Source organism: Danio rerio, chromosome 5 (assembly GCF_049306965.1).
Source record: "Danio rerio strain Tuebingen ecotype United States chromosome 5, GRCz12tu, whole genome shotgun sequence".
Taxonomy (NCBI): domain Eukaryota; kingdom Metazoa; phylum Chordata; class Actinopteri; order Cypriniformes; family Danionidae; genus Danio; species Danio rerio.
In genome coordinates, this window is record NC_133180.1 from 35,612,046 (window position 1) to 35,637,210 (window position 25,165).

The 25,165-nt window shown below is 35.9% G+C and overlaps 2 protein-coding genes and 1 long non-coding RNA gene across 5 annotated transcripts; 2 read left to right on the forward strand and 1 right to left on the reverse strand.

The window, feature by feature from the left end:
* Nucleotides 1–65: 65 nt before the first annotated feature.
* btf3 (basic transcription factor 3) lies at nucleotides 66–10,251 on the reverse strand. 3 transcript variants are annotated; one of them, NM_001076558.2, is made up of 6 exons: nucleotides 10,097–10,251; nucleotides 4,308–4,376; nucleotides 4,089–4,202; nucleotides 3,804–4,005; nucleotides 1,537–1,593; nucleotides 66–452 (listed from the first exon to the last, which is right to left on the reverse strand). In NM_001076558.2, exons 2-6 carry the CDS (start codon nucleotides 4,374–4,376, stop codon nucleotides 406–408), a joined length of 489 nt encoding a protein of 162 aa, NP_001070026.1. In that variant the 5' UTR covers nucleotides 10,097–10,251; the 3' UTR covers nucleotides 66–405. The 3 variants fall into 3 exon arrangements, with proteins under 3 accessions (NP_001070026.1, NP_001418049.1, NP_001418050.1); NM_001431120.1 differs by lacking the exon at nucleotides 10,097–10,251 and adding an exon at nucleotides 5,799–5,840; NM_001431121.1 differs by lacking the exon at nucleotides 10,097–10,251 and adding an exon at nucleotides 5,736–5,840.
* Nucleotides 5,133–24,897, forward strand: LOC141385843 (uncharacterized). Its single transcript, XR_012406932.1, has 4 exons — nucleotides 5,133–5,308; nucleotides 5,624–5,994; nucleotides 21,875–22,058; nucleotides 22,398–24,897. It is a non-coding gene; the product is annotated as an uncharacterized lncRNA (long non-coding RNA).
* On the forward strand, nucleotides 10,384–12,174 carry foxd1 (forkhead box D1). Its single transcript, NM_212913.2, has one exon. It carries the CDS (start codon nucleotides 10,624–10,626, stop codon nucleotides 11,653–11,655), a length of 1,032 nt encoding a protein of 343 aa, NP_998078.2. The 5' UTR covers nucleotides 10,384–10,623; the 3' UTR covers nucleotides 11,656–12,174.
* Nucleotides 24,898–25,165: the final 268 nt, after the last annotated feature.

Below are 25,165 nucleotides of genomic sequence, written 5' to 3' on the forward strand. Positions count from 1 at the left end.
AAAGACATTTCACATCAAGAGACCTCATGTCAAACTTAAACAAAAAGACAAAACAGAGTATTTAATAAGGTTTTTGTCAATAGCAAATGTTTATTTCCAGATGTTGATTCAGACAGGCTCCAAACAAATGAGCCTCAGTAACAGGGAAGGTGGAGGCAAAGATGCCTCTTGGACCGCACAAGCAAACACACACATTAAACTGTGTATAAACCTGTGTGGTGCAATCAATCTCACACTCTCAGCTTGGACACGAGGACCACAGCAGTGCACGAAAAAGTATAGGAGATTCAGGGATGCAATATATTTATAAAAGAAATGAAAAACAAACCAAAAAAAAAAAAAAAACAGTCCCACAAGTCTCCGCTGAGACCAGAGATTCTCAAACGCCTTTTCCTTCCCATGATGTTAATTTGCCTCATTCTTTGAAGCCTCGTCAAAATTCTCCACCAGATCTGTGAAAAGAAAACAAGGATTCAGTACAACAGTATTAGATCTACCACATTACAAAAGTGTAAAACTGCTGTGAAACTCATGGATAATGAAGAATTGAATTTATTCATTTGTAATGCCATGCCAAGCATCAAGACTGATGAATAACCCATTTCTGCCCATCAGCGTCTATAGTTGACGGTCTGAAGTCAAGTCTGAAGGTTTATCATGTTTAAAAATGACAATATACATAAATGAAGAGACATCCAAAATCAAATTAATGTGATGAACTAAACATCTTTATGAAGCGATCTTGAGATTTATAGAAACATGGTCTGCAAAGTCAATTTGTGTGTCCAAGCGTGTGTAAGTGATTTCCACAGAGAACATAAACGAGCACTGGGGGGACCAGTGAAAAGTCCACAGCTGTAAAAATGAAGCCACGGAGGATCAAAAGCAGGTTGCCTTTTGAGAGATGAAATCTGATAAATGGAACATCAACTTTTGTGCTGCGGGGCGTCAAGAGTGGAAATCACTAACAGAAGGCCAGGCTGATTGTTTTCAGAGGGAACAGAAAAGGTTGAATCTCGGCACAATGGCACAAGCTGTTAACCCTTTTTGTCATAGCACGGGCGAGCTAATTTCAGCATCGGAGATGTAATCACACTGTACATGTGCAAGACTTGAGTTACTAACTGGAGTTTGCTCAGGGACGAGAACTGGGGAATTGTAATGGTAACCGCATGTGTTTGAGCCCCTCTCTTTAAAAAGAAAAGCAAACCGAGCTTTCAGTGCTCATAAACAATAGACAAGATTTTAAACACTTGTATATGATGACATGGTAACAGCCAAGACAACCTGCTGAAACCCTCCTTTTTTGGACGTTTGCACACCACAAGCAAGCGTGCTATGCTTGTATTAGCACACGCACAGAAAGCCATATGGTAATAATTGGGGAGCTCAAGCTAGAAGGCATATAAAATACACAAGGAATAATGGAAAATTCGAGCAAATCATCCTATGCTAATCTGTATTGCGAGTTAAGATTCAGTTCAGACTGATTAGAGGAAATACACACACACACAAAAAAAAAAGGGAGAAACTTACCTGGAACTTCGTCATCATCTTCCTCTCCACCAGCTACCGGTGCCTTTCCATCACCAGCTGAAACAAAAGCGAGGAGAAATTTCAGACTTTTACTTAACAATAGGTGACTTGTCTGCATTTACAGTTTTCAATTACAACGAAACATCTTTAGTTATCAAAAAAGTACTAAACTACTTTCCATAAATAAAGAGAAACATGTATATATAATTGTGAAATTAACCATAATCCTCAACAGAAGCAAAATACATCCATACTACTACTACTAACAATCATAGGTACGAGTAAGGCCTCAGATGTAGACTTTCCTAATGATGAAAAATTAATTAAAATTTCTAAAAATAACTTTCTTTTGGGATTCTAAAGCAAATTAAAAGCAAATAACTCCTGATAAAAGTAAAATAAACTCAAATATAAAAACCTTTACTTGACGCATTGTTTAACCTGTGATCACCATCCAATGTAAAACCACATTACTGAAATATTCAATCTTTCAAGGCAATTAAAGAAGAGTTTAGAATTACATCTAATTATCCTTAGGTTTACTTCTAGCATTTTCTATTACAAACCGCACTTGCTAAATTTGGTATAGACTTGGCTGATGAACATGAAACTTGATGTTAGACTTGAACTTGGTTCTGTTCCCAAATACACAGGTCAATGCTTAGACAGAAATTCAAATATTTACGATTCTTGTTAAAAAATACACAAGTTCAACACTAGCACTATCACTGACTACTTTTATTACGGAGAGGACATATGCAATAGACTGCATGAATATGAATTGACCGCATCTTTTACAGCAGCGGTCCCCCAACCTTTTTTATTACCAAAGCCGCTTGACAACTTTACAGCTGACTTTCCAAGACTTCTGTTTCTTACTCATTTTGCAGCTTGTCAGGTAGAATTTGGCACCCAAATGACCGAAATGTAGCGAAAGAATATGGTAATTTTCCAAAATAAAAGATTTTTCAAACTAAAAGATTGTTCAGATAACAAATAAAATGGAAATAAATATTTCTTGTGTGGCCCGGTACCAATAATCCATGGACTGGTACCGGTCCGCAGCCTGATGGTTGAGAACCACTGTTCTGCAGAAAAGCTGTATGCATACGGAATCTCTTAGTATTTGTTAACAGTCCCTCCCATTAGCAAAGAGATTGGCAATGGGCTAGAAAATTATTCTGACAGTATGATAATCTTGGATAAAAATATGAGGGTTTCACAGTTTATGGTATTGTGATCACTGCTCTAAATTATATTCTTTTTAAATGCCTGGGAAAAAAACAAAAAGTTTTACCCCCCTTTGAACACAATGTTTTATTTTAGAAACAATATTTTTGAGCAGTAAACATGTCAGGGTAAATCATTCAAAATGGATCATTGACTTCTGCTGTCTTTCAGTCTCAAAAACATTTCTTTACAATTTAAAACAAAATCTGGAGTCTTTGGATCTATTCTGCTGGAGATACTGTTATCCTAAACAATATAAGATTAACAATTTTGTCTGTTTTAAAACCTTGACTTTTCCAAAATGCAGTATACCTTGAAAATGGTTATCATCCCATGCCAAAAAGGGATATTTCACTCAAAACGGTCACCATGTAGGTGTTCTAAACCAGTTTGAGTTTTTTGTTGTTCTGTTAAGCTAAAGACACATTGAGGAATTTTGGAAACCTGAAAAATTGACAAACACCATGAAAATCAATGGCTACGTTTCCAACATTCTTCAATTCATCATCTTTTGTGTTAAGTGTTTAAAAATGATTTAAAACCAAGGTAACTATGACCATTTATTTTAGGGTATCCCTTTAATTATCCCATTGCTTCCCTCCTGAACTTGAATATTTAATTGACAGAATCGTAGAAATGCTAAATTAAGATCATATCGAATCGAGATCGATGCTCTACGCCACACATCTTAAAGTAAAAACAGAATTAAAGTCCTAAGAAGTACAGCAGAAAAACACTCAATCCAAATATGCTTAATCGTCAGCAGATTTCCGTTTAACAATTTTGGTAAAAACCAAAAAAAAAAAAAGTTAATTCCTGCTTTAGACTAAACAGCCAAGTAAAATGTCTATTTAAGTTTACCCTCTAAAAACAGACCAACAGCAATGACACACCCCTCCCCCAAAACACGCTTCCACCTGTTAGTAACACACCCACACGACTGTCATTTTGTGGCCCACTACATTGCTCTCTCTGTAAAATGAACGAAACAATGGGAGACTCATGCGTTCTGACCCAGTTTGGAGAAGTGAACACACCTTGTTTGGGCAGGGCCTCTGCAAGTCTGCGCAGACTGGTCAGGCTGTCAGCACCCAACTGGTTAAGGATTGAGGGTAGCATCTCGGTCAGCTGCTTGGTCTCGGCGTGGCCTGTGATGGTGAAGGTGTTGGCTGCCAGCGAGGCCTGCACTTTGGGGTTGTTAAAGTGTATCACCGTGCCTTGGTTTGTGAACATGTTCACCTGTAAAGCAACAGTGTGACGGTTGAATCCACAAGAAAATGTGTGAAAAAAAATTAGTGTACTTGGGCTGAATGAAAGCTCACCTCCTCAATGCCAGAGATGTTATTTACTCCCAATTTCTTGAGGGAGAACTGAAGTTTTTTGTCATCAGCAGTGGCTGTTCTGTGGACCACCTTCTTCTTTCTGCGAGCGGTGCCCTGTCAAAACAGAACGACTGTGAAGAACTACTCTTATTTGACATTACATATAAAAAAATGGGCATTTGTCAAGTTTCAGTGAGTGTTTTACATTCACAAGCTTACCTTTCCACCAATGCGGACTTGTGCCTGCAACTTGGCTAATTTCTCCTGGTTCATTATCGTTTCTTTCATCTGTAAAACACAGAAGGATGTCAGTGATAGTGTGGGGTGAATAGTGCTTTAATGAGTTTCAGGGGTGTGGTCTGAATGACACACACTTAAAGCAAGACACTGCAGGCAAAAAAGGTTTCATACACCTGTCAATTTTAACATTATGGCTAATGTGAAGACAACATCCAAACTACACTGTTGCATTATTAATGCGAGTCTGTAGATTTCAATAACAATTTTTAATGGCAGTTTTCCTCAAAGTGAGTTTTTTTCTTTTGCACTGAGCAATACACCTCAGCAACATGTACACCAAACTTGAGACGGTTTTTACAGAAGTATATGTTAAAAAATTTAATTATCTGATATAATAATTTTATCTTTTGAAAATCTGCAAATCTTAACATCTACGAGTGAAGTATAGCGAAAAGCATTTTTTTTATTGAGGTTAAGTTGGTTTGATGCTCTCACATTCATTCAGTGACAACTTACGACGTGCTCCCTGTATTGTTTACCATGGTACTTTCAATATTTCTATGTTTAAATGTAACATTAGCACTATTTAATTGACTGTGAACAATGCATAACTTTGATAATATTGGCTGCTAATAGGATTACACTATGAAAAAATTGCAAATAAATATTTTCTGAAAACGAAAAACCAATATTATTAAGGAGAAATTCAGAATGTGTGAAAATAAAACCAACTTTAACCTCATTTTTCATACCCTGGGCACCTGCAGTGCATTGCCTTAAGAGACAAACTACTCCCAAAGCCACACTCAACACACACACATGCACAGCTAAAACAAACGTCCAACACGTTCAGGCGTTTTCTGATCTCCTGCGTTTTTGAACACTACCATTTTGAGAAGTTAGCGGTGTGATAGAAGAAAAAGATCGCAGACGGTTGTCAGGCCTGTATTACAAGAGCGACCACTTGATTGAAATAGCAGGTAAAGTCGTGTAGTTGTTGCACATTCAACACTTTTAGACGGATACTACTATAACGCTGTTTTAACGTTAACTACAGAACTCGAATGATTTTTTTCTGTGAATAAACAGACGATAGTCCACAAAGCAAACGCTTAGCTAGCGTTAACTTGCTAGCTAACTTAACTTATCGCTAAAGGACAGTCGCAACATGAGCAAAAGCACTATTGGCATTAGCTCTGTATATACTAGAAATAATCGATAAATTGTTCGCGGTTTTAGGAGATTTTAGAAGTTTGTTTGCAGTTAGCAGCAATGCTAATCTCACGCGCTTTCAGGCCTGAATCTCTCCCGACAGGGCCGAGTCTCACTGGAGCCGATTTAGGCATCTTTCCGCAGGCCATTCCTACAAAACAGCATCCGCTTTAGGTAAATAAGATACTTATTTACCTTGAGCCTCGGAACCAGGAGTGGTTGTGCAGGAAATATAGTATTTTAGAGCTCCTCACTGACCTGCACGCTAGCAGCAAACACACGCGGAGAGCAAGATGGAAGCGAGAGAGGGGGACGGAAGTGACGACAAGCCTGAAATGAGACGCAGTGGGCTGGATCCATGAAACCGTGCCTACCAACCCTGCCCGAACACTGGGCCAAGAAAAGACCTTCCAGCATCGTAATCCGCATTGGAGCTTAATAGTACACGTTAAAAGTGAGTTTATGCTACACAGCATTGTCTGTGATGTCGTCTCGATATGTTGACAATGTAAACAGTGAACAATTGTTCATTACATCTTACATGTTTTACAAGTTTTATTCACATGTTGTCTTTGCATTTGATTGTTATGGGCTAATTGTGTAATCTCAATTCAACAGGCACTTTTATAAGCATTAATAACATTTGTTGGTGGACATTTGAAGATTTACTGCTTTGTGGGAGAAAAAGCCCTTTAAAGTAGCTAATGTTAGTCTATATTTATACACTCATTTGCATATTAATATTAATACAATTGTGCTTCAAATGGAAATAGCGGCTATAACTTTTGAACGCCACTGTTATTTAAGCCGTTTACAGTATGCTAATATTATCAATTAGCTATTTACCCCACAGATTTTATTTCAAGAAACGTATGAGCTATGGGCTAATACCAAAGCTCTGTAACCTATGTAGCTTACTGAAAAAGGTATAGCCTACTGGCAAATCAAATTAAACTAAATAAACTGTACTCCAAGTTACAAGATAGGTTATTTAAATGATAAAGTCTGCATTTGAAATTAATCTGCTCTAAATCATGGATAGCTTAATGAATATAGGCCTACATTTAGAATTTTTAAGTTTGCATTTGAGGTGTAACTTTTTTCATGTGGATGGAAATCAATACATAGGCCTAATTTGAGTTTGTAAATGTAAATCAGAAAATAAATATAAATGAATTCTCCACTGAAAAGCTAAAAAAGTCTAGGCCTATTTCGTCATGTCCCAGTTGGAGAACGTTTCCTTAGAGCTTTACAAACACACTCATAACTTACACATAAACGAGTTTCATGTCGTGCATGTGAAATTAATTTTCGAGCACGTGCGAATGCCTGCAGAGTTTATACATTACGGATTATATTGGAGGTACTTGTCACCCAGGGCAGCAATGGCAATGAAGTGTTTTCATGGTGGCACGGAAAGCTCCTGCTCGCCCCTCCGGGACATTAGAAACACTTTAGATGTGGTTTGACCACACATACAAGCCCTGACCCGGCTCTCAAGCCCGCATTTCATTCAGTCGCACGCGCAGAATAATTAAACAATAGTACAATCACTGCCAGTTATTGTGATGCCCTGATCATGACTGTAAATAATGTTCTTCCCAATAAATAGCACGTACAATGCTTCGCCGATGATAAGTGTTTATTTTTGTACCTGTAGCAATCTGTATTTAAACAATTTTTTTCATTAAGGGTTGATGAAAAATAGCCATTCATGGCTAATTCTGGCACATTTACAGTAGCCTAATGTTTAATCATGTACGTTGACCCTGTAAACAAATAAACTACACTAAAATTATCTGATCAGTTTCCTATACTTTGTAGGAATCCATGTTTAAGCTTACTTTGTCACACAGCATCGTAAATGGTCTTTTAAAAAAATATATAGGTTAGCTATTTATACCGAAATATGAAGCAAACCTGAAACGCCCAAAGCGGTACTCACAATACCCAACATGTCAAAAAACAGATTGTTGTATCAAATAGATCGTCTGTTTTACACCCTATACTTTCACAAAAAATTAAGCTGAGAAGCCTTTTGACATCACACAAAGAAAGTAATTTTATGCAATTAATCCTGTAGCACATTTAAAAATAGATTTAGATTAACAGTTATAACCGCTTCCCAGTATTTTACGTCATACAATCTTTTTCCCAACACCCTAAACATACTGCAGAAATGGACTAGTATCATGCTTATTATAGAACATGTTATGTTCGAGAAACTCTAGCTAATTATGAAAACAAGATTGAATATTAATTTCATTATAAACAAAGAAATGATAAGAAACAGATAGGCCTGTAGGTGACTTAAGGATTGACAAACATTAAGAATTGTTAAACTTATTACAAACATTAGAAAACATAGGTTCTATATTGGCAACAATGTTTCCATAAATAACATTTACTTTAATTGAATCTTTTTAGTTTTTTAAAGGTTCTTTGCTGTGCAAAATGGTTCTTTATTTTTTAATAATTCATCTGATTATCTACATTTTATTATACGAAAAATATTGAAATATAACATATTTTTAAAGATAAAACAATTATTTGCAACATTTAACATTTTAATATACAAATACATTTCAATTGAACCTTTCCAAAAGTTAGATTTTAAAAAATATTTCATACACCAACGAGAAATGTTTATTATTATTATTATTATTATTATTATTATTATTATATTGTTGATCAGTAAAGGTCCTACAATGAAGCATGGTTGTACTTTTGGCATCACTGCATGTTAAAAAATCAACATATTCCAGAACCTATATGCAAGATAATAGATTTTTTTCAATTGTAAAATAATTACGTGAAGTTATAATCAATAATATAAAATAAATAAAATAATACCGTGGAAGTAAATAAACGTTGGCTATAGCTAGATACAATTTAGATGAAAAGGGTAAACGGATAAAATGATTCTGAGCGGCTTTAGCAAGAAGCCCATCTGAACTGCCGCAAGATGGCACTCTCACAGGCTTTAATAACTGCTGGATGAAGTAAATATATGTTAAATACACAAGCCTGACCGCATGAGTTACCATAAAACGGCCATCAAACCGGACCAGATGTTTTTGCAATCATACAAAAATACCCCTTATGCCCGCTGCATCCTCCAGAACCAACATAAGACTGCAATAAAGAAGGAAGAGATAATTCATTTTGAGAAGTTTGAAAAGACCTGTATTTTATGTCGGGTGCTATGGGTCAGCGTTATGTGTCTTTTGGACAAGTATGTTTTCATCACTCCTACCGCAAGTTGTTTTAGCAGCCAACTTTATATGCAATCTCTCTCTTGTTTTTGTTTTTCTTTTAATTGGCAGAGCACGCTTTAAGCTATTGTTACAATACTACTCAACAATACTATTGTTTATAAGTTTAGGCCTGCCGAATTATCACATTTATGCATTTATTTATAGGTTAATATTCGTAGTTTATAACAAACGTAATGTAGTCTAAAATAATTATCCCTATAATTATAATTAGTAGGCTAATAAATAAGATAAAAACGTTCGTTTTAATTTAATAATTCTTTTTTTTTGTTTGTTTTAAAAAAACATAACGAAAAATGTTCAAAACAGTAGGCCTTCGCCTTTTTAATACTGCAGTGTTTGTAAGTGCTTTGTTAATCTATTTGTTAATATCCCACTTGATATATCTTATATATTTAATCCTCTGTTATAGAGATTATGTTAGCATTCGATGTAGGCTTTTGTGCAAAAGCTAATGTAGAAAATAAAAGAAAAATACTGAAACTCAACCCAAAGGCAACAGAGGAATCTAAATAAACACTGCAACTTTGTGTACAAAAACAACAACAAAGAGATTTTCGATCTTACGCGTGCTAAATGTAATTAATGCTTATTATGAGAATGTAGGGCTAGGCTTTAATTTTAATTAGGCAGCATTATTCTTTTCAATGAATTGCTCTTTAATTATGTATTGACCTCTTGTTAATTAAGGCCTATTTGCAAGTTAGACGTATAGCCAATCGTTATGAAAGTGTGTCAGTTCAATCAACGACACACCCAGCCTATTTATTTATTTTTTTTTATAATAGTAAACATTATTCAGAAGCATCTAATATGCCCTATGCCAGTGTTTTAACAAGTAACCCATTTTTACGTTTTAAAAAAGGAAAAAACCAAGAAGAATGGAAATAGGCTACTCTTGCCCGACAATTGCTAATATATATTATGAATCTGACAATGCTGGCCTACTGAAATTGGGCACATGCGCATGTGCCCTGCTTTTTCGCGAGCTAGAATGCACTTTCGTGATCCGCGTGACTGATGTGAGTTAACAGCTGACTTTTTTCCATTACCAATGGCTCGCGGATGATCTAGTGCACTCCCGTGTCACGCAAACTGCGATTCGGTGTATGAGGCAGACGTGGAACCGAGTGCACGTTTTAAAGCATTTGTGAAATCATCTACAGTAGCCTATCATATCCAGAATTAACGTGACATTCAGCACCCGAACACATAGAGCAAAAGCATTTATAATGGATTTCATCTTGTAATGATAAATAACAATAGCTGGGAGTGTCCTACCATAACGGCGTGCTTAGATCGCTGAGCTTCTCACATCTTCGAGTCTGATGAATGACAGTGGCATTTTACGCAGCAAATGAAAAATCCCACCAACCCTGTGGAATAAGCGGTAGTGACCGCTAAAGATAGAGGTGAACCTCGCGGTTCTTTAGAATAATTTTTAAAGACTGTTATTTTTTATCTATTCAATAACAGTGGTGACGATTTGTTGTCATGTGATCAGCGAGCTGGTATAAAGCGCAAGGAAAGGTCCGCCCTCTTTGGAATCCTGGTCTGGCCTTTAGGAGGGTCTCCCCAGATAGAATAAGCGTGTGGATGTGGGGATCTGGGCAACCTTTTGATTCCGTGCCGACAGTAATCCATTAAAAGCCTATGGCACTGGTGACACACTGGCACGTCCTCTCCGCCTCTCCCGCATCTGTTCGGCGCGTCCTATGAGTTCTCCCGAACCGAGAGCGCAGGTAACACGCAGGCTCAGCAAACCCGGCGCTTTTCCACCGTAGCCCATCGGGAAACCCGAGAGAGCCATGACTCTGAGCTCCGAGATGTCGGATGCGTCTGTGCTCTCGGAGGAGACCGACATTGACGTGGTTGGGGAGGGAGATGATGGTGACGGCCACACGCGCTCCTACGTGGACGAGGTGGCTCAGATGCACGACGAGATCCTGCTCAACGGTTCGCCGCCTGGTGTGGATGCCTCCCCCGCACGGGACCCCTACAAGCCAGCAAGTAAAAACACCCTGGTGAAGCCCCCATACTCCTACATCGCACTCATCACCATGGCAATCCTCCAGAGTCCCAAGAAGCGCCTGACGCTGAGCGAGATTTGTGACTTCATCAGTAACAGATTTCCGTACTATCGGGAAAAGTTCCCAGCTTGGCAGAACTCTATCCGGCACAACCTGTCCTTAAATGACTGTTTTGTCAAGATACCACGAGAGCCCGGGAATCCCGGCAAAGGCAACTACTGGACGCTAGACCCTGAGTCCGCCGACATGTTTGATAACGGGAGCTTTCTACGCCGCCGGAAACGCTTTAAGCGCCAGCAGGCGCCTGAACTTCTCCGCGAGCACGGAGGTTTTCTTCCCTCTGCTGCTGCGTATGGCTATGGACCCTACGGTTGTGGATACGGTCTGCAGCTTCAGTCTTATCACGCACATTCCGCGCTCCTCGCCTTTCAGCAGCAACAGCAGCAGCAGCCGCCCCCGTCCCGAAACACCGGAACTCTCATCCCAGCGCCTTCCCTCATGCCAACCACAACGGAGCTCACCCGTTCCCGCTTCTACCCCCCTCTAAGTCCCGGGATTTCGTCCTCCCTACAGACTGCAGCCAAGTCTCCGGTTCACCGTTCGCCCTTCTCCATAGACAGCATTATCGGGAGCTCTTTAAGCCCTACGCACTCGCATTGTGCCTCACGGACTTCCCCGGTGGTCCCGGTGCTGCCGCCGGCCCTCGCGGCTCAGCACTCCCCAAACCCACTGCTGGGAGTCCTGCACGGACCGACGTCTTTACACGAAACCTACTCAAATCGGATTGTCAGTGGCACTAGCGGCTGCTAATTTTTTAATCTAAACGTCACGTTTTAAAGCGATACACTCCTGTGTTTAAGGTAGGATTATTTTTGTATTGTTTTTTTCACGCAGCTGAATGGTGAACATTGCCACGTTCGTGCCTATATTCAAGCTGTGAAATATAAGAAAATATATTTATGTTAACATTTTAGTTCAATCTAATTTTCGCCCCCACGAACTTTTCGTTGTCAGTGTGATTGTGGTAATCACTGCATAGGGCGTCTCAGGACAACACCTTTTTTAAACAGGCTATAAAATAAATTGTCAGATGTCTACTATGATATATTTTGTGTGAAAACACAGATGTTTTCTAGTTTGGCTAATTGATTTTATTATCTGTACTTTGTAATAAAAATTCACAAGGGTGAAATTTGAGCATTTTTATACAACGTTGTACTTCTCAGTAGCCTAATAAACAATGTACATTCTTTGGTATTGTATACTCGGAGTGTGATATTTTTACACGGTCTGTTTTTCATTAATAATAAATATTGTTTTGCAAAATAAGTTGGAGTGGAAATTACCTCATTGATAGCCTCAATAGCTTGTGCTTGGATAATATCACTCTCATCCTTTCTCTGAAGTGAAGTGTTCACTTAGTATTGTTTCTTGTAAGCATCGTGAAAATTATTGCAATCACAGAATCAAAATGCAAAACCACTTAAAATGCATGCCACTTCTGAAGAGACAAAAAAGTAAATAATACAAAAAGAGGTCCTTTATAACGACAAAATTAACAAGTTAATATATAATACTAATAAAAAATAATTTTTATTGATTCAAACATTTAGCCTATTTATTCATGGGTCAATAACTGTAGTTTGAGTTTTGTTTAGTTTTTTTTTTTTTTTGCTAAAATGCAGCATTTTATGCCGTCATGGAGACAATTTTAAAATAAATAAAAAGGAGACAGTAAAGTTTAAACCAGTTGAACTATAAAATAAAAGTTATCAAACGAGTCGTTTTGAAATGTCAGGCCGCAACATGAGTGTTTTGTCTCAGCCATATGAAGATATAAACTTTGTCAGTACTCAAGATTTCTCGGATGCTTCGTAAAAATTTAATTACCCACCTTTTCATGGCCGTCCATTCTCACTGAGGCCTCTGACAGAATGGCTTTGGCCACTTTTTATTTTTGAAGAAAAAGTGACATGTTTCCGTTGTCCGTCACTTAAATGCATCGCTGTCCAAGCATGTGAAAATTAAACAACATTTGTTGCCATCCGAAAGTTTTATTTGTGCTCTTTGAAGGCCATGAGGGAATTGTGCTTGGTTAAACGATGGCACGCATTCACCTTTTCTATAGTGAAAGCATAGTAGGCCTAATTTAGAAATCACATTTTCAGGAAAGATAATTAGAAAGATCTCAAAAGAAGTCAAATAGCAACTCAACAATACAAACAGTCAGTAGGTATAGAGCTATGTATTTCAAGACGTGCTTCTAAAGTCATAAATAATTGTAGATTTTCACCATTGTCATTCAAACCGAGCCTCTTGACAACATACAAGTCAATTTCTTCCAATATCAATATTAAACAGCTGTATTTGCATTGTTTAGTTTATCAATGCAATATATTCCAAAGCAGGACAATGCATTTTAAAAGCATACTTTAGTTTTCCACCTCAATGACAGACAACAGATGCAATGATGTTGGATCTTCATCAGGGCCTCATATATGCCGTTTCCCACATTTATCTCGCTAATAGCTACTCAGCGACAGCACTGTGTCACTGGGGTGAGAATCGTGGTGTTTCTCTGCCCTTAGGTCGATGATAATCGGCCTGATCTGATCCAGCTGGCCCTGTCCAAAGGAGTACACTGCTTTAAGACAATTATTTTTTGTCGTCTCGTGTCATGTAAAGACTAGGATTCACTTTATTCAGGGAGATAAAAGCTATCGGAGTGTGTAGAAACGCCGAGGCCAAGTGGCTTGAACTTCAGCAAATGCCATATAGTCATCATAATTAACTCCTGTTAGGATGCGTACTACGGGATAATGGTCTATAATTACAGATAAACTTCTTCAAAGGGACGACAATTAAGACCACAATAGAAAAAAAATATTTTGAGACTAACCCAGCTGAAACATATTTTAGGCACTTAAAGAGCACCACAGGACGAACGCGGTTTAAAACGAGCCATGGGTCATCCCGATGAAAAAAATAAAACCAAATGACTGATTTCTAAAACTGTAGTTCTCTATGCCTTTTTTTGTGACTCTAATTGGAGTAGCCTATCTGGAGTGCGCGTCGAGGAAATAGAGGCATAGTTCAGTAGGCCAATGGAGCAGGAAACGCTCGCGTGCTTACATGCACACAAATAGAGTAGTGCCACTATGATGTAACCACGGTTGGAGATAAACGCAATGTGGATTAATATTTTCCTTTCTCCATCCAAACCCTTGTTCATTTAAATGTGCAAACTTGTGTCATATAACCTAAAATATAATTCATTATTTAATCAGGGTTTAGTATTCCATAATAATAACAATAATAGCCTAATACTGTGACTGCATAAAAAGATACAGTAGTATGAACTAAACGTGTAGCTTAGCCTATAATCAATATTATTAAGGTTGCTTTGGAGAGATTTCTTTAGGCTATTTTGCGCATCCATTTAGCTTGTTGCAAGTCAAAGACCGGTCGCGTGCGAAACCATATTTAATCTTGCATGTTTATACATTATTGATTATTACAAGGGGAGCGTCCTGATGTGGACAGAATGTTAGCGGACAGGATAAAGGAGTCGCAACCCAGAACGCAATTCAAGCCCGGTTAATAAAAATAAAATCCACGCACACCCATTAAAAATAAAATTAACCATTTCCATGAGTCCGCAGCTACTGTAGGCTATGTATTTTTATAATCATGCATCTTCAAATCTTTGCAAGGCGCCTTTTGTGCGCGCGCGCACACACACACACACACAACCCGGCATTAGAGACAGAGGGCGAGACAGATTCACATCATCTCTTAATTCCACCTGTCCCTGTTTCCCCTTGACGATACAAAGAGAGATCACACGCATGCGCAAAGCACACAAACAAGTTCACTTAGAAATAAAGATATAGGCCGAGATTTGGTTATAAGTGACCCGACCACTGATCATAAAGCCAGAGGGGTATCATTTAGTCAGAAATATGATCTTTTTGACCAGCTCAAATATGATCAAAAGCAGGCCAACACACACGCGTGCTAATTCTACAATAATCGTGGCCGTGTTCAAATTAAAAGCATATCTAACAATTTTTATAAGCTGCTTTAAAATTAGCCTACAATCTATATTTATATTGTTGTAACCTGTTTTGTTAAAGCTTTAACATAAACAATTTCTAGGCAGAATATGGTAATATAGCCTACTGTGTAAAGCCATGTTTTAAATCAACCCGTGTTACCCAGATAATTAAAATAGCCTATATATTCGTGCAAAAGGTGTTTTGATGACCCACAGTCAGCGATTTACAGTGTCACAATAATAGACTAATGATGCATGTACCTCAACTTTTAAAATGGCGTTTCCCCTCTATTAAATTCAAGTAGGTTACTATTATTGTCGTAATAATTGCATTAATTTCAGTACATGCGCCTTTTTGATAGCTCGATCTTCATGAAAAGCACAGCAATTTCCGTGGATTCTAACAAATCATTTGGTTGAAATAAGTATAGAATAGAAGATAGATTACCCACTAGCTAAATAGGCTACTAATGACAGTAAATGAAGAAGAAGAACTAGGCTACTACAACTGTTGGTAATTTATAATTTAATAATAACAACAATAATGACTATTGTTATTATTATTATTAGGTTATAAGCATTTAATATTTGTTTGCTCGCTCACAAAATAATGAAAAGCAGTTTGTTTTGCCAGTGTGCTCTAAATTAACAGAATCATTGTTTCACAATAAGCAAAACAAAAATTCTGGAAAATGCGCGACTTGCAGGGAAACGGGTCTGGTAAAGTAACGTTTCTGAAGCGAGTAAAAATATGAATAAATCTGATAAACAAAATATGTAAATAATTGTCAAAAAAGATCACCTAGATTTAAATAATTCTACTAGCAACAAACTACAACAAAAATAGTAGTAGTATAGAAGTAATAATAATAGTAAAAAAAAATAATAATAATACATTACAATTTTATTAGCCTGTTAATTAGAAATTTAATAAATTTACTATGAATTCTAAATATATATATATATATATATATGTGTGTAGCAAAGGAAAGTTTGTAACTTTCATCTACAAAAACGTTAACTTCAGTCAATAGACAAACTAACAAGGGTAAAAAAGAAGGAAGTAGAAGATTGAGTGGACTACACAGTGAGTGAATGTCTTTGTGGCCAGCATCAGACCAGAGAACAATACACAAACACTGCTGGCCATAATTTATGTTGTTACATCCACAGTTCTAAACCAATTTAAATATAAAAAAGAGAAAATTGGGTGAGCAGGACCAGTAAACCACACCAAGAGGCTGGAGTTCACAAAACTTAAACAAACTGCAGTTTGCAAAAAGTCAGTGCTGTACTTTTGTATTGTCAAGAATAACAAAAATTTCTTCAGTTGGAAGAAAGGTTTGAAGGTCATGTAGATCAAGACTATAACTGAAAGCTATGTCACCAAGAAATGCACAGTCTGCAATGATGCTCATACATCTCAATTACAATAATTCATAAATTCTATTTTATTGCGCATTGTTTAAACAATTTTAAAAGTAAAACAAATTTAGAACTTAGTAAAATGCAAAAAGTTATAATGCAGTAATACATTAAATAATATATTTTTTTTACTTGTTCAAACTACTTCATTAAAATGAGCTGAAGCAACACAATTCTTGAGAATTAATTGGGCCAACTTAATTTTTTATGTTCAATCCACATACATTTGTTAAAAGTGTTAAGTTAAATCAATTGATTTGTGTTGGGACAACATGAATGAATTGTGTGGAACCCTGCAATTTTACCGTGCATTTAGTTGACTTCACGTTAATACATTGACTTTTGGTTTAAAATTGACTTTATCTTTATCTCTAACATGATTGTTACTACATCCATCAGATTTATGTATCCTGACAAACAGTTTTTACTTTGTGATCCAAGTGGATTTAGTTTAGAATGACTAAATCATCACAATCAAAAATAACTTTAATGCCAGGTATGTTCACATATACAAGGAATTTGTTTTCGTGACAGAGCTTCTGTAGTGTTTAAATTACAGAGACAGGACAAAAAAAAAAAAGATAACAAATAAACATAATAAGTAATAGATAATAAATATATTTAAAAATAATATCATACTCAGTTGAAAGCAGAATTATTAAACCCTCTTTTTTTCTTTTTTAAATATTTCCCAATTTATATTTAACAAGGGAAGAACATTTTCACAGTATGTCTTATAATATTTTTTTTTTCCTCTGGAGAAAGTCTTATTTGTTTTATTTAGACTAGAATCAAAACAGTTTTTAATTTTTAGGAGAAAATTATCAGCCCCTTTAAGCTGTATATTTTTTTCAACTACAGTCTTAAGAACAAACCATCATACAATAACTTGCCTAATTACCCTAACCTATCTAATTAACCTATTAAGCCTTTAAATGTTTAAGCTGTATAGAAGTGTATTGAAAAATATCTAGTCAAACATTATTTACTGTCATCATGGCAAAGATAAAATAAATCAGTTATTAAAAATTGGTTAATAAAACTATTATTTTTAGAAATGTTTCTCTCTGTTAAACAGAAATTAGGGGAAAAGACTTCAACTGTAGTAAACAATAAAATACTTAATTTTCAGATTCAAAGACAACCATAAAATATGGTACAATTAAAATACGAAGGTAAGTTTGTTTCCACATTAAAAGAAACATTCAGTACACTATAAAAATGCTGGGTTCCATATAATTCCTTTGTTTCCCTGCACAAATAGATTAAGTTAACCTAATTGTTTTTACAAATTTAAGCGGACTGAACATAAAACATTAAGGTTGTCTCAAAAACCCCTTAAGAATTGTGTTGAATCTACTCATTTTAAATAAGTAGTTTAAATAGAATAGGCAGCAAAAATAAATGTAGTGTTCACACACACACACACACACACACACACACACACATTGGTATTGGTGGTTTACGAGGACTCTGCATAGGCGTAATGAATTTTATACTGTAAAAACCACTTATTATATGTCCTACCCCTAAACCCAACCACAGGTTACCTGTGGCAAAATTCGAATGTCAAAAGACATCAAGTATGTCAAAAACCATTTGAATTACATAAATACAAGGCATGTTCTCAGAAACTACCTAAATGTTGTAATTTCTACACTGAAAAAATATTCATTGAATTTACTAAAAAAAATTTAAGTGAGTGGTTACAAACAATCTATATAAGCTGAACTTAAACCAAATCAATTAAGTAATAAAGGTAAAAATGATCAAATTAATGTGTTAAAATTGAGCCCATAAAAAAGGTTTGCAAACACTTATCTTATTTTTTAAGTAAATCCAATAAAAATAAAACATGGAAACCCATTGTGTGTGTGTGAGTATAATTGTAAAAAAATCACACTAAATATGATTTAGTGTGAATTCTATTTTCATCATGAGGACAAACAAATATCACTGTGAGATCAAAAAAGTTGACTATTACTTTTCTTCAGGGGTGTTTTTGTCCCCAAAGCGCAATGAATACCTGAACCAAACACACTTTGCTCTCGCCATGTCCCGCTCTGATTACATCCTCTACTAATGTAACTTTTCAGAAACCATTTTGTGTGTGTGTGAATAAGCAAGAGAGGTATTATGAGGAGAGATGTAATAAGGCAGTGAATGCCCTCCATGGGAGGTGTTGAATCCCGTTCTGATCTATTCACAATGTAGCCCAGCAACACTTATCCTCTGTGTCTGTATAGGGACCAACAGTGTGCTTGTGTGGATGTGTGTGTGTGTGTTTTACGCTCCATTAGTAAGTTTGAGAACTAAAGGCAGGTCTGAATACAGCTCCAATTAGAGAGAGTTAGAGAGCCGGCGAACACACTAGTCCTCCCTGCCACCCAACTTCAGTCAATTACTTCTCTCTTCCTTTCATGCTTTCTCTTTTCTTCTGCTCATTCTTTCTGTCTTTTGTCAATTCTGCTTTATCTTTTTTTATCCCTTTTCTGCTTTCAGCATTGTCTCCTTTCTCTATTTTCTCAACTTGTTTGAAAAACTTGTCCATTGCGATATTTTCACCATCCAGTCTTCCTATCTGTCCTGCTGCCTGTGGTGTCATTGCATTGAAGGGATTCCTGTGGAGAGGTTATGAAAATAAATCTAGCTTCGCTCAACACTGCTTTTATGAGCACATGTTTTTTTAAGTTATGATGTTTACCAAATATCAAATCTCCACCTTGACCTAAACTCCACACATGAGCTTTTCATGTGAAATATGCCTGTCTCATTTTAAGTGTTTATTAACTTGCGCAGTCATTCTTACACATATAAGAAATGCAGCGGTAGCACATGTATATCGAAGCAGGAAATGGCTACTTCTGTCGAAGATGGTTTAAAGCACAATCAATTCCTTTACACTGGCTTGATTAAATTAAAACATTTAAAACTCCAATGAAACATAAAACGAATAGGTTTAAAAACTGAAAATAATGTACAAAACAGAACTGAACTCATCTGCAGAGTTAATTTTTGTGTTTGTCCATATTTTAGCCAGTATTTTTGTAAAGTATACATTGCATAAGCACACTTATTATGTCATCAGCTATGGAAGATATAATTAGACCTTATTTTCTTCAAATGGGTTGATTTTGATATAAACAAATGACAAAATTCCAGGATTGTTTGTTAACCTTAATATTTAAATAACACGCTTAGTAAATGTAATACACAATATAGTGGCCAGATAATTAAGGAGATAATTTTTTATAATTAATATGGATTATTATTATTATTATTAAATGTCTAAATAGATGACACACAAAATTAGTTTTTAATTACCCTACAAAAGCATTAAATCATCAAAATTTTAGGAAAATGCTGTATTTCGCACTGTAAAAAATGCAGGGTTCCACACAATTCATTCATGTTGACTAAGTTAACTTAACACTTTTAACAAATTTATGTGGATTAAACATAAAAAATATGTTGGTCTAATGAAATCTCAAGAATTGTGTTGCTTCAGCTCATTTTAATGAAGTAGTTTGAATGAGCAACAAAATATTTTTGAGTTCAATAGAAACACTTTCAACTTGATTAAGTTATTTAATTAATACATATTTTTATTAAAGAATATTAGTCTATTAAGTAGTTAATTAAAGTATTAAAAGACTATTTATTTTAATTTACAAATGCATGTAAAAACAAAAAAAAACAACAAATTAAGTAATTAACTGATTTTTTTATTTGAATTAACTGATTAAGTAATTGACTCATAATTAACAGATTTAGAAATTGACTTATTCTTTAAGTAAGTTATGTTTCACTGGTTGTCCCTTGTATTTGATTAGCAGCCTTTCTCCTGCACAATAAGCAGCTGTTCTTCTTCTCAAAAATAAAATTTCACTGGATTATAACAAATGAAACAATGAAATCAGTTTATGTTTTAAAGTTTTACACTCTCCAAGCACAACTATGCTTACAAAAATGTTCCAAAATAGAGTTTTTGCAGTGATGTCATAGAAGAAGAAAAAAGGCTCCCTTTAAAAACATTTCAGTGAACCGTTCCCAAAAGAATCATTTGTTTCTATTGTGTGAAGGCTGTTTTAATAATCTATTTTTTTTATTGTTTATGCAATGTAAAAGGTTGTTTGGATATAAAAAAAAAAGTAAAATGGCAGTAAAGAATAGTGTATATATGTATTTTTTTTTCAGATAGAAAAATGCTTTAAACAGCTATTACCCTGTATATATATCCACCATCCCCCACCCCGTTATATGTGCATCAGGAAACACAAGATAACTGTGGTTTAGACCAAGCAAGTAAATAAGTTACATTAAATTTGACTTTCATATTTTCATATGAGGGTTAAGTGTTTAAGATTTCTTTGGTGTCACATATGAAGTCAGAATTATTAGCCCCCCTTTGAATTGTTCTTACTTTTTAAAAATATTTCCCAAATGATGTTTAACAGAGCAAGGAAATTTTCACAGTATGACTGATAATATTTTTCTTCTGGAGAAAGCCTTGTTTGTTTTATTTCGGCTACAATAAAAGGAGTTTTAATTTTTTCTAAATATCATTTTAAGCTCAAAATTATTAGCACTTGTAAGTTATTTATTTTTTCGAAAGTCTACAGGCTAGTCTAGTCTACAGAACAAACCATCGATATACAATAACTTGCCTAAGTACAATAACCTCCCTGGTTAACCAAATTAACCTAGTTAAGCCTTTTAAATGTCACTTTAAGCTGTATAGAAGTGTCTTGAAAAATATCTAGTAAAATATTATTTACTGTTATCATGTAATTTGATACTGTCATCAAAGATAAAATAAATCAGTTATTAGAAATGATTTATTAAAACTATTATGTTTAGAAATGTGTTGAAAAAATCGTATCTCCATTAAACCAATTGTGGAAAAAAATTCTGACTATATAGATTTTCCACACAGTCAAAATGTCAAGATTAACAGTTTTCTAGGTACAGTATTTCCAGTAATGAATGCAACCAGTGCTTAACAGAGAGACAATGAGGGGGTTTGGTTTCCACAACTGTTCAATTCTGTACATTCACCATTTTCTTTGTAGCAGCTAAAACAAACAACCAGAATGTACAGACCTTTGCATTTAAGGGAAATTGAGAGTTATCATTCAACAATAACAATACAGGATCTTTGGGGAAACAAATCTTTGTAACTTTAAATAAAATGTCCAGCACAGAATCCCAAAGATTTTGCTCCTCCGGACATTCCCACATCATATGTAAAAGGTATCTGGACAATCTGGTTCTCAAACTTATAATAAGGATGTGGAGATAAATGTATGTGTGTAGTTAAATATGCCCTGTGAATGGCTTGAAGTGAATGAACTGGTGATCAGGGTTGAGAGTGTATATATGCTTAACAAATCATGAACTTAACATCTATATGTTTGAATAAATAGCAAATTATAGGGCTGAGATTTTTTTGGGAGAGAATGTGCCAATAAAGCATTCTTTCTAAATAGAGGAGCAAATCCCGAAGGCAACTTTCTAAAAGTTTTTATATATGCTACTGTTTTTCAGCTCATGTGGAAAACCTGGTCAACACAGGCACACTTCCTTACCTTTCATGTCTCCTGTAATGACTGACTCAATCGTATTTCCCCAAACAGCCTGATTGTGGACGCCAGTTACACGCAATAACGCCACTGGAGCATAAACATTTTAGCACGATACGCTGAGCCATTCATCACTGTGACACCCGTAGGTAATGTACACCGCGTGCCACACTTGACGTTAACCAGAGGCTCACAACCCCTCTCTCTCTCTGTTTGCCGTTTAATATGCTAAACATTAAGTCATTTCTATGACAAAGTCACTGTAAAAACTGAACATGAGCATTTGTTAGCTTAATGAGCTAATCCTAGCAAATCAATTTCTGTTGGTGTAACCTGTTTTTTTTTTACTTAGAAAAAAGAAATCGATGTTACCACATGAAGTGTATTTTTAGGTTAACTAACAAAACATTTGCACAATCTTTGTTAGCCAAGCTAAAGTTGTCTGATATCCGTTTCACAGGCTATCCATCATCTTTGTATTTTTTTAGGAAGAAAGAAACCCAACAATCGTAGACACTGTTGGTAAAATAAGCATTTTGAGGACGGCTGTCAAAAACGCGCATGTGTGAGAGAAGGCGCATGTGTGTGGCCAGTCAAAGCAGACGTTTAGAGTTCCTGTCTACTCTTGCTCTCTGAACTTCGCATTTGCATGACGTCCTTGTCAGTCATTCAGCTAAACCAAAGACAACAGAGGGAACCACCCATGAAGACTCGCTCTTTCAGCCTGCCTCTCACTCGCTTTCCTCCTTTCTCCACTTCCCTCTTCTGGAATGAGTATGAAGCCGTCATTTCATCAGTCATTGACGGTGTTCTCCAGGCAGTGGCCAAAGCACATGCAAACTCTTCTTCTACTCACAGCATCACTGTATGACCCAACTGCAGCTTTTTCAGTGTCACAGTTTCTTCTATTCAGCTATTAAAAAGGAAACCTCTTTTGAACAGCAGCAAGAACATGCCAGCAAGCCCTGAAACAGATTTGAAGCCTACTGGGCTTTGATAATATGCAAGATAGTGATCAAAAACTACACAGCAAGTATAAGGGCATCATAAGGTTTGAGGTAAAGCTCCGCACCGCCGTGTCAAAGTGGCTTATGCAGTAAGATGGAGCATGAGATAGGAAAGAAGTGTGCAAAGCCTTGTTGAAACACTTCCAAGGTTATATGGTCTACTGAAAAATGTTCAGCATTAGCCAAATGCCAAAGCACACAGAGATGATGGAAAAAGCTAAATTGTGTTATTGAATCAGCGTTTGCAGGGTTTAAAAACATGTATGTTTTTAACTCTGCAAACACTGATCCAATAACGCAATTCTGGGCGACACGATGGCTCAGTGGTTAGCACTGTTGCCTTAAAGCAAAAAGGTCACTGGTTTGAGTCCTGACTAGGTCAGTAGGCATTTCTGTGTGGAGTTTACATGTTCTCCCCGTGTTGGCATGGGTTTCCTCCTGGTGCTCTGGTTTCCCCCACAGTCCAAAGGCATACGCCATAAGTGAACTAAATAAACTAAATTGCCTGTAGTGTGTGTGTGTGTTTGTTTCCCAGTACTGGGTTGCAGCTGGAAGTGCATCCACTGTGTAAATTTAAAACATATGCTGTATAAGTTGGTGGTTCATTCCAAATAAAAAGCCGAAGGAAAGTGAATGAATGAATAAATAGCAATTCTGTCAACATTTACTCACCCAAACATACTCCCAACTTGTATAAATACACTGTATTAATTATTGATCAATCAGTTGATCATATTAAGGGAAAAGGCAGCTTTTCATGTGTCAGACATGTTTCTGTCTGCACCAAATTAAATGTACAAAAGTGATTTCATGTCTGCTTCAAATCTAAAAATAAATAGTGAAATATGGGTGAAATCATTATGGATGAGTGTGTACATAGTAAAAACTCCAAAATTAAACATAATTTGTGTTAATTTATTACTATTTAAAAACCTAGTCTAACCTTTACTTATTAAATTATTAAAATAATAGGCAATTTTTGTAATTCATCATATATTTCATATTGTTAAAAACTTCTTGGTGACGTGGACAAAACTAAGGCTACTTAAAATTTTAAAATGATAATTAAATATTTTACCTCAAGCTGGGAATCAAACTCAGGTCGCCGTGAGCACTTCGGTGCTATATGTCAACACAATAACTGCTAGTCTCTGGCACAAACTTGATGGAAGTTTTTTAAAAATATATAAACTATTGTTACGCTGAATTACATTTCAGTTAGCATCTTTGGTATGTAATAGTAGTATGGTAAAATTATGGTCATTATGCACTTATATATTACATACAAGTAAAGTTTGCCCCAATGTCATTCAATGTGTGGACAAAGTCAATATGTTTTTTATATGAAAAAACACACTAGTTAATAAATCCATATGGGTAAATCCATTTGCACACTGTTCATTAAAGGGCACATATTTGACCCTTTTTTCAAGATTTAAGATGTCTTTTGTCTCTCCAGAATGTGTCTGAAAAGTTTCAGCTCAAAACACCCATCAGATTATTTATTATACCTTTCAGAATATTGGATTTTCTGCTCTAAACACAATGTAGCTGTTTTTATTGCCAGTGCCTTTATTCTCCCCGCTCACTGTTCCAACGTGTCTGTCAGAGTGTGCCTCAATCTCCGCTTCGGCTGCGTCAGATAAACAGCACAGTGACAGACACGAAGGAAGCAGATCTTATGTTATGTTTGTGAGAAATACTACAGTAAGAACTTTCCCAATGATTATTTTATGTATTTGTTATTGAGTTAATTCAAGCCTTTCTGCAATGAGTCACACACAATGTTTAACAAATGTCGTAACAAATGTCGTAACAAAGTTCACGCACTCACTCAGAAACACACTACAAGGTAATATGCATGTGAAGTCATGTTAATACGCAGCTGTCAATTAAATCGTTGGCTGGGGAAACCGCACTCCTAAATCACGTTCCGATGAGCGTCAAAATGGGAGGGATTTGAATCCTATTTTAACGTCATAAAATAAAATAAAAAAAAGATTGTGTGCTTATTGTGTTTATATCACTTCACTATGACAGTGGACACACTAAACCTACACACAGTTCTGTCAGCTTCAAAAAGATGATTTTTATCTTAGGGGCCTTTAAAATAACTTTTTTTTTCAACAATCTGAAAACTGAAGTTGGATCCTGCATAGTTGTTACTTTGCACAGAATCTTACCAAAATGTCATGCTTGAAATGTCTGCAAACAAATTCTTGATTTTCTTAATTTGTGACTTAGAAGTC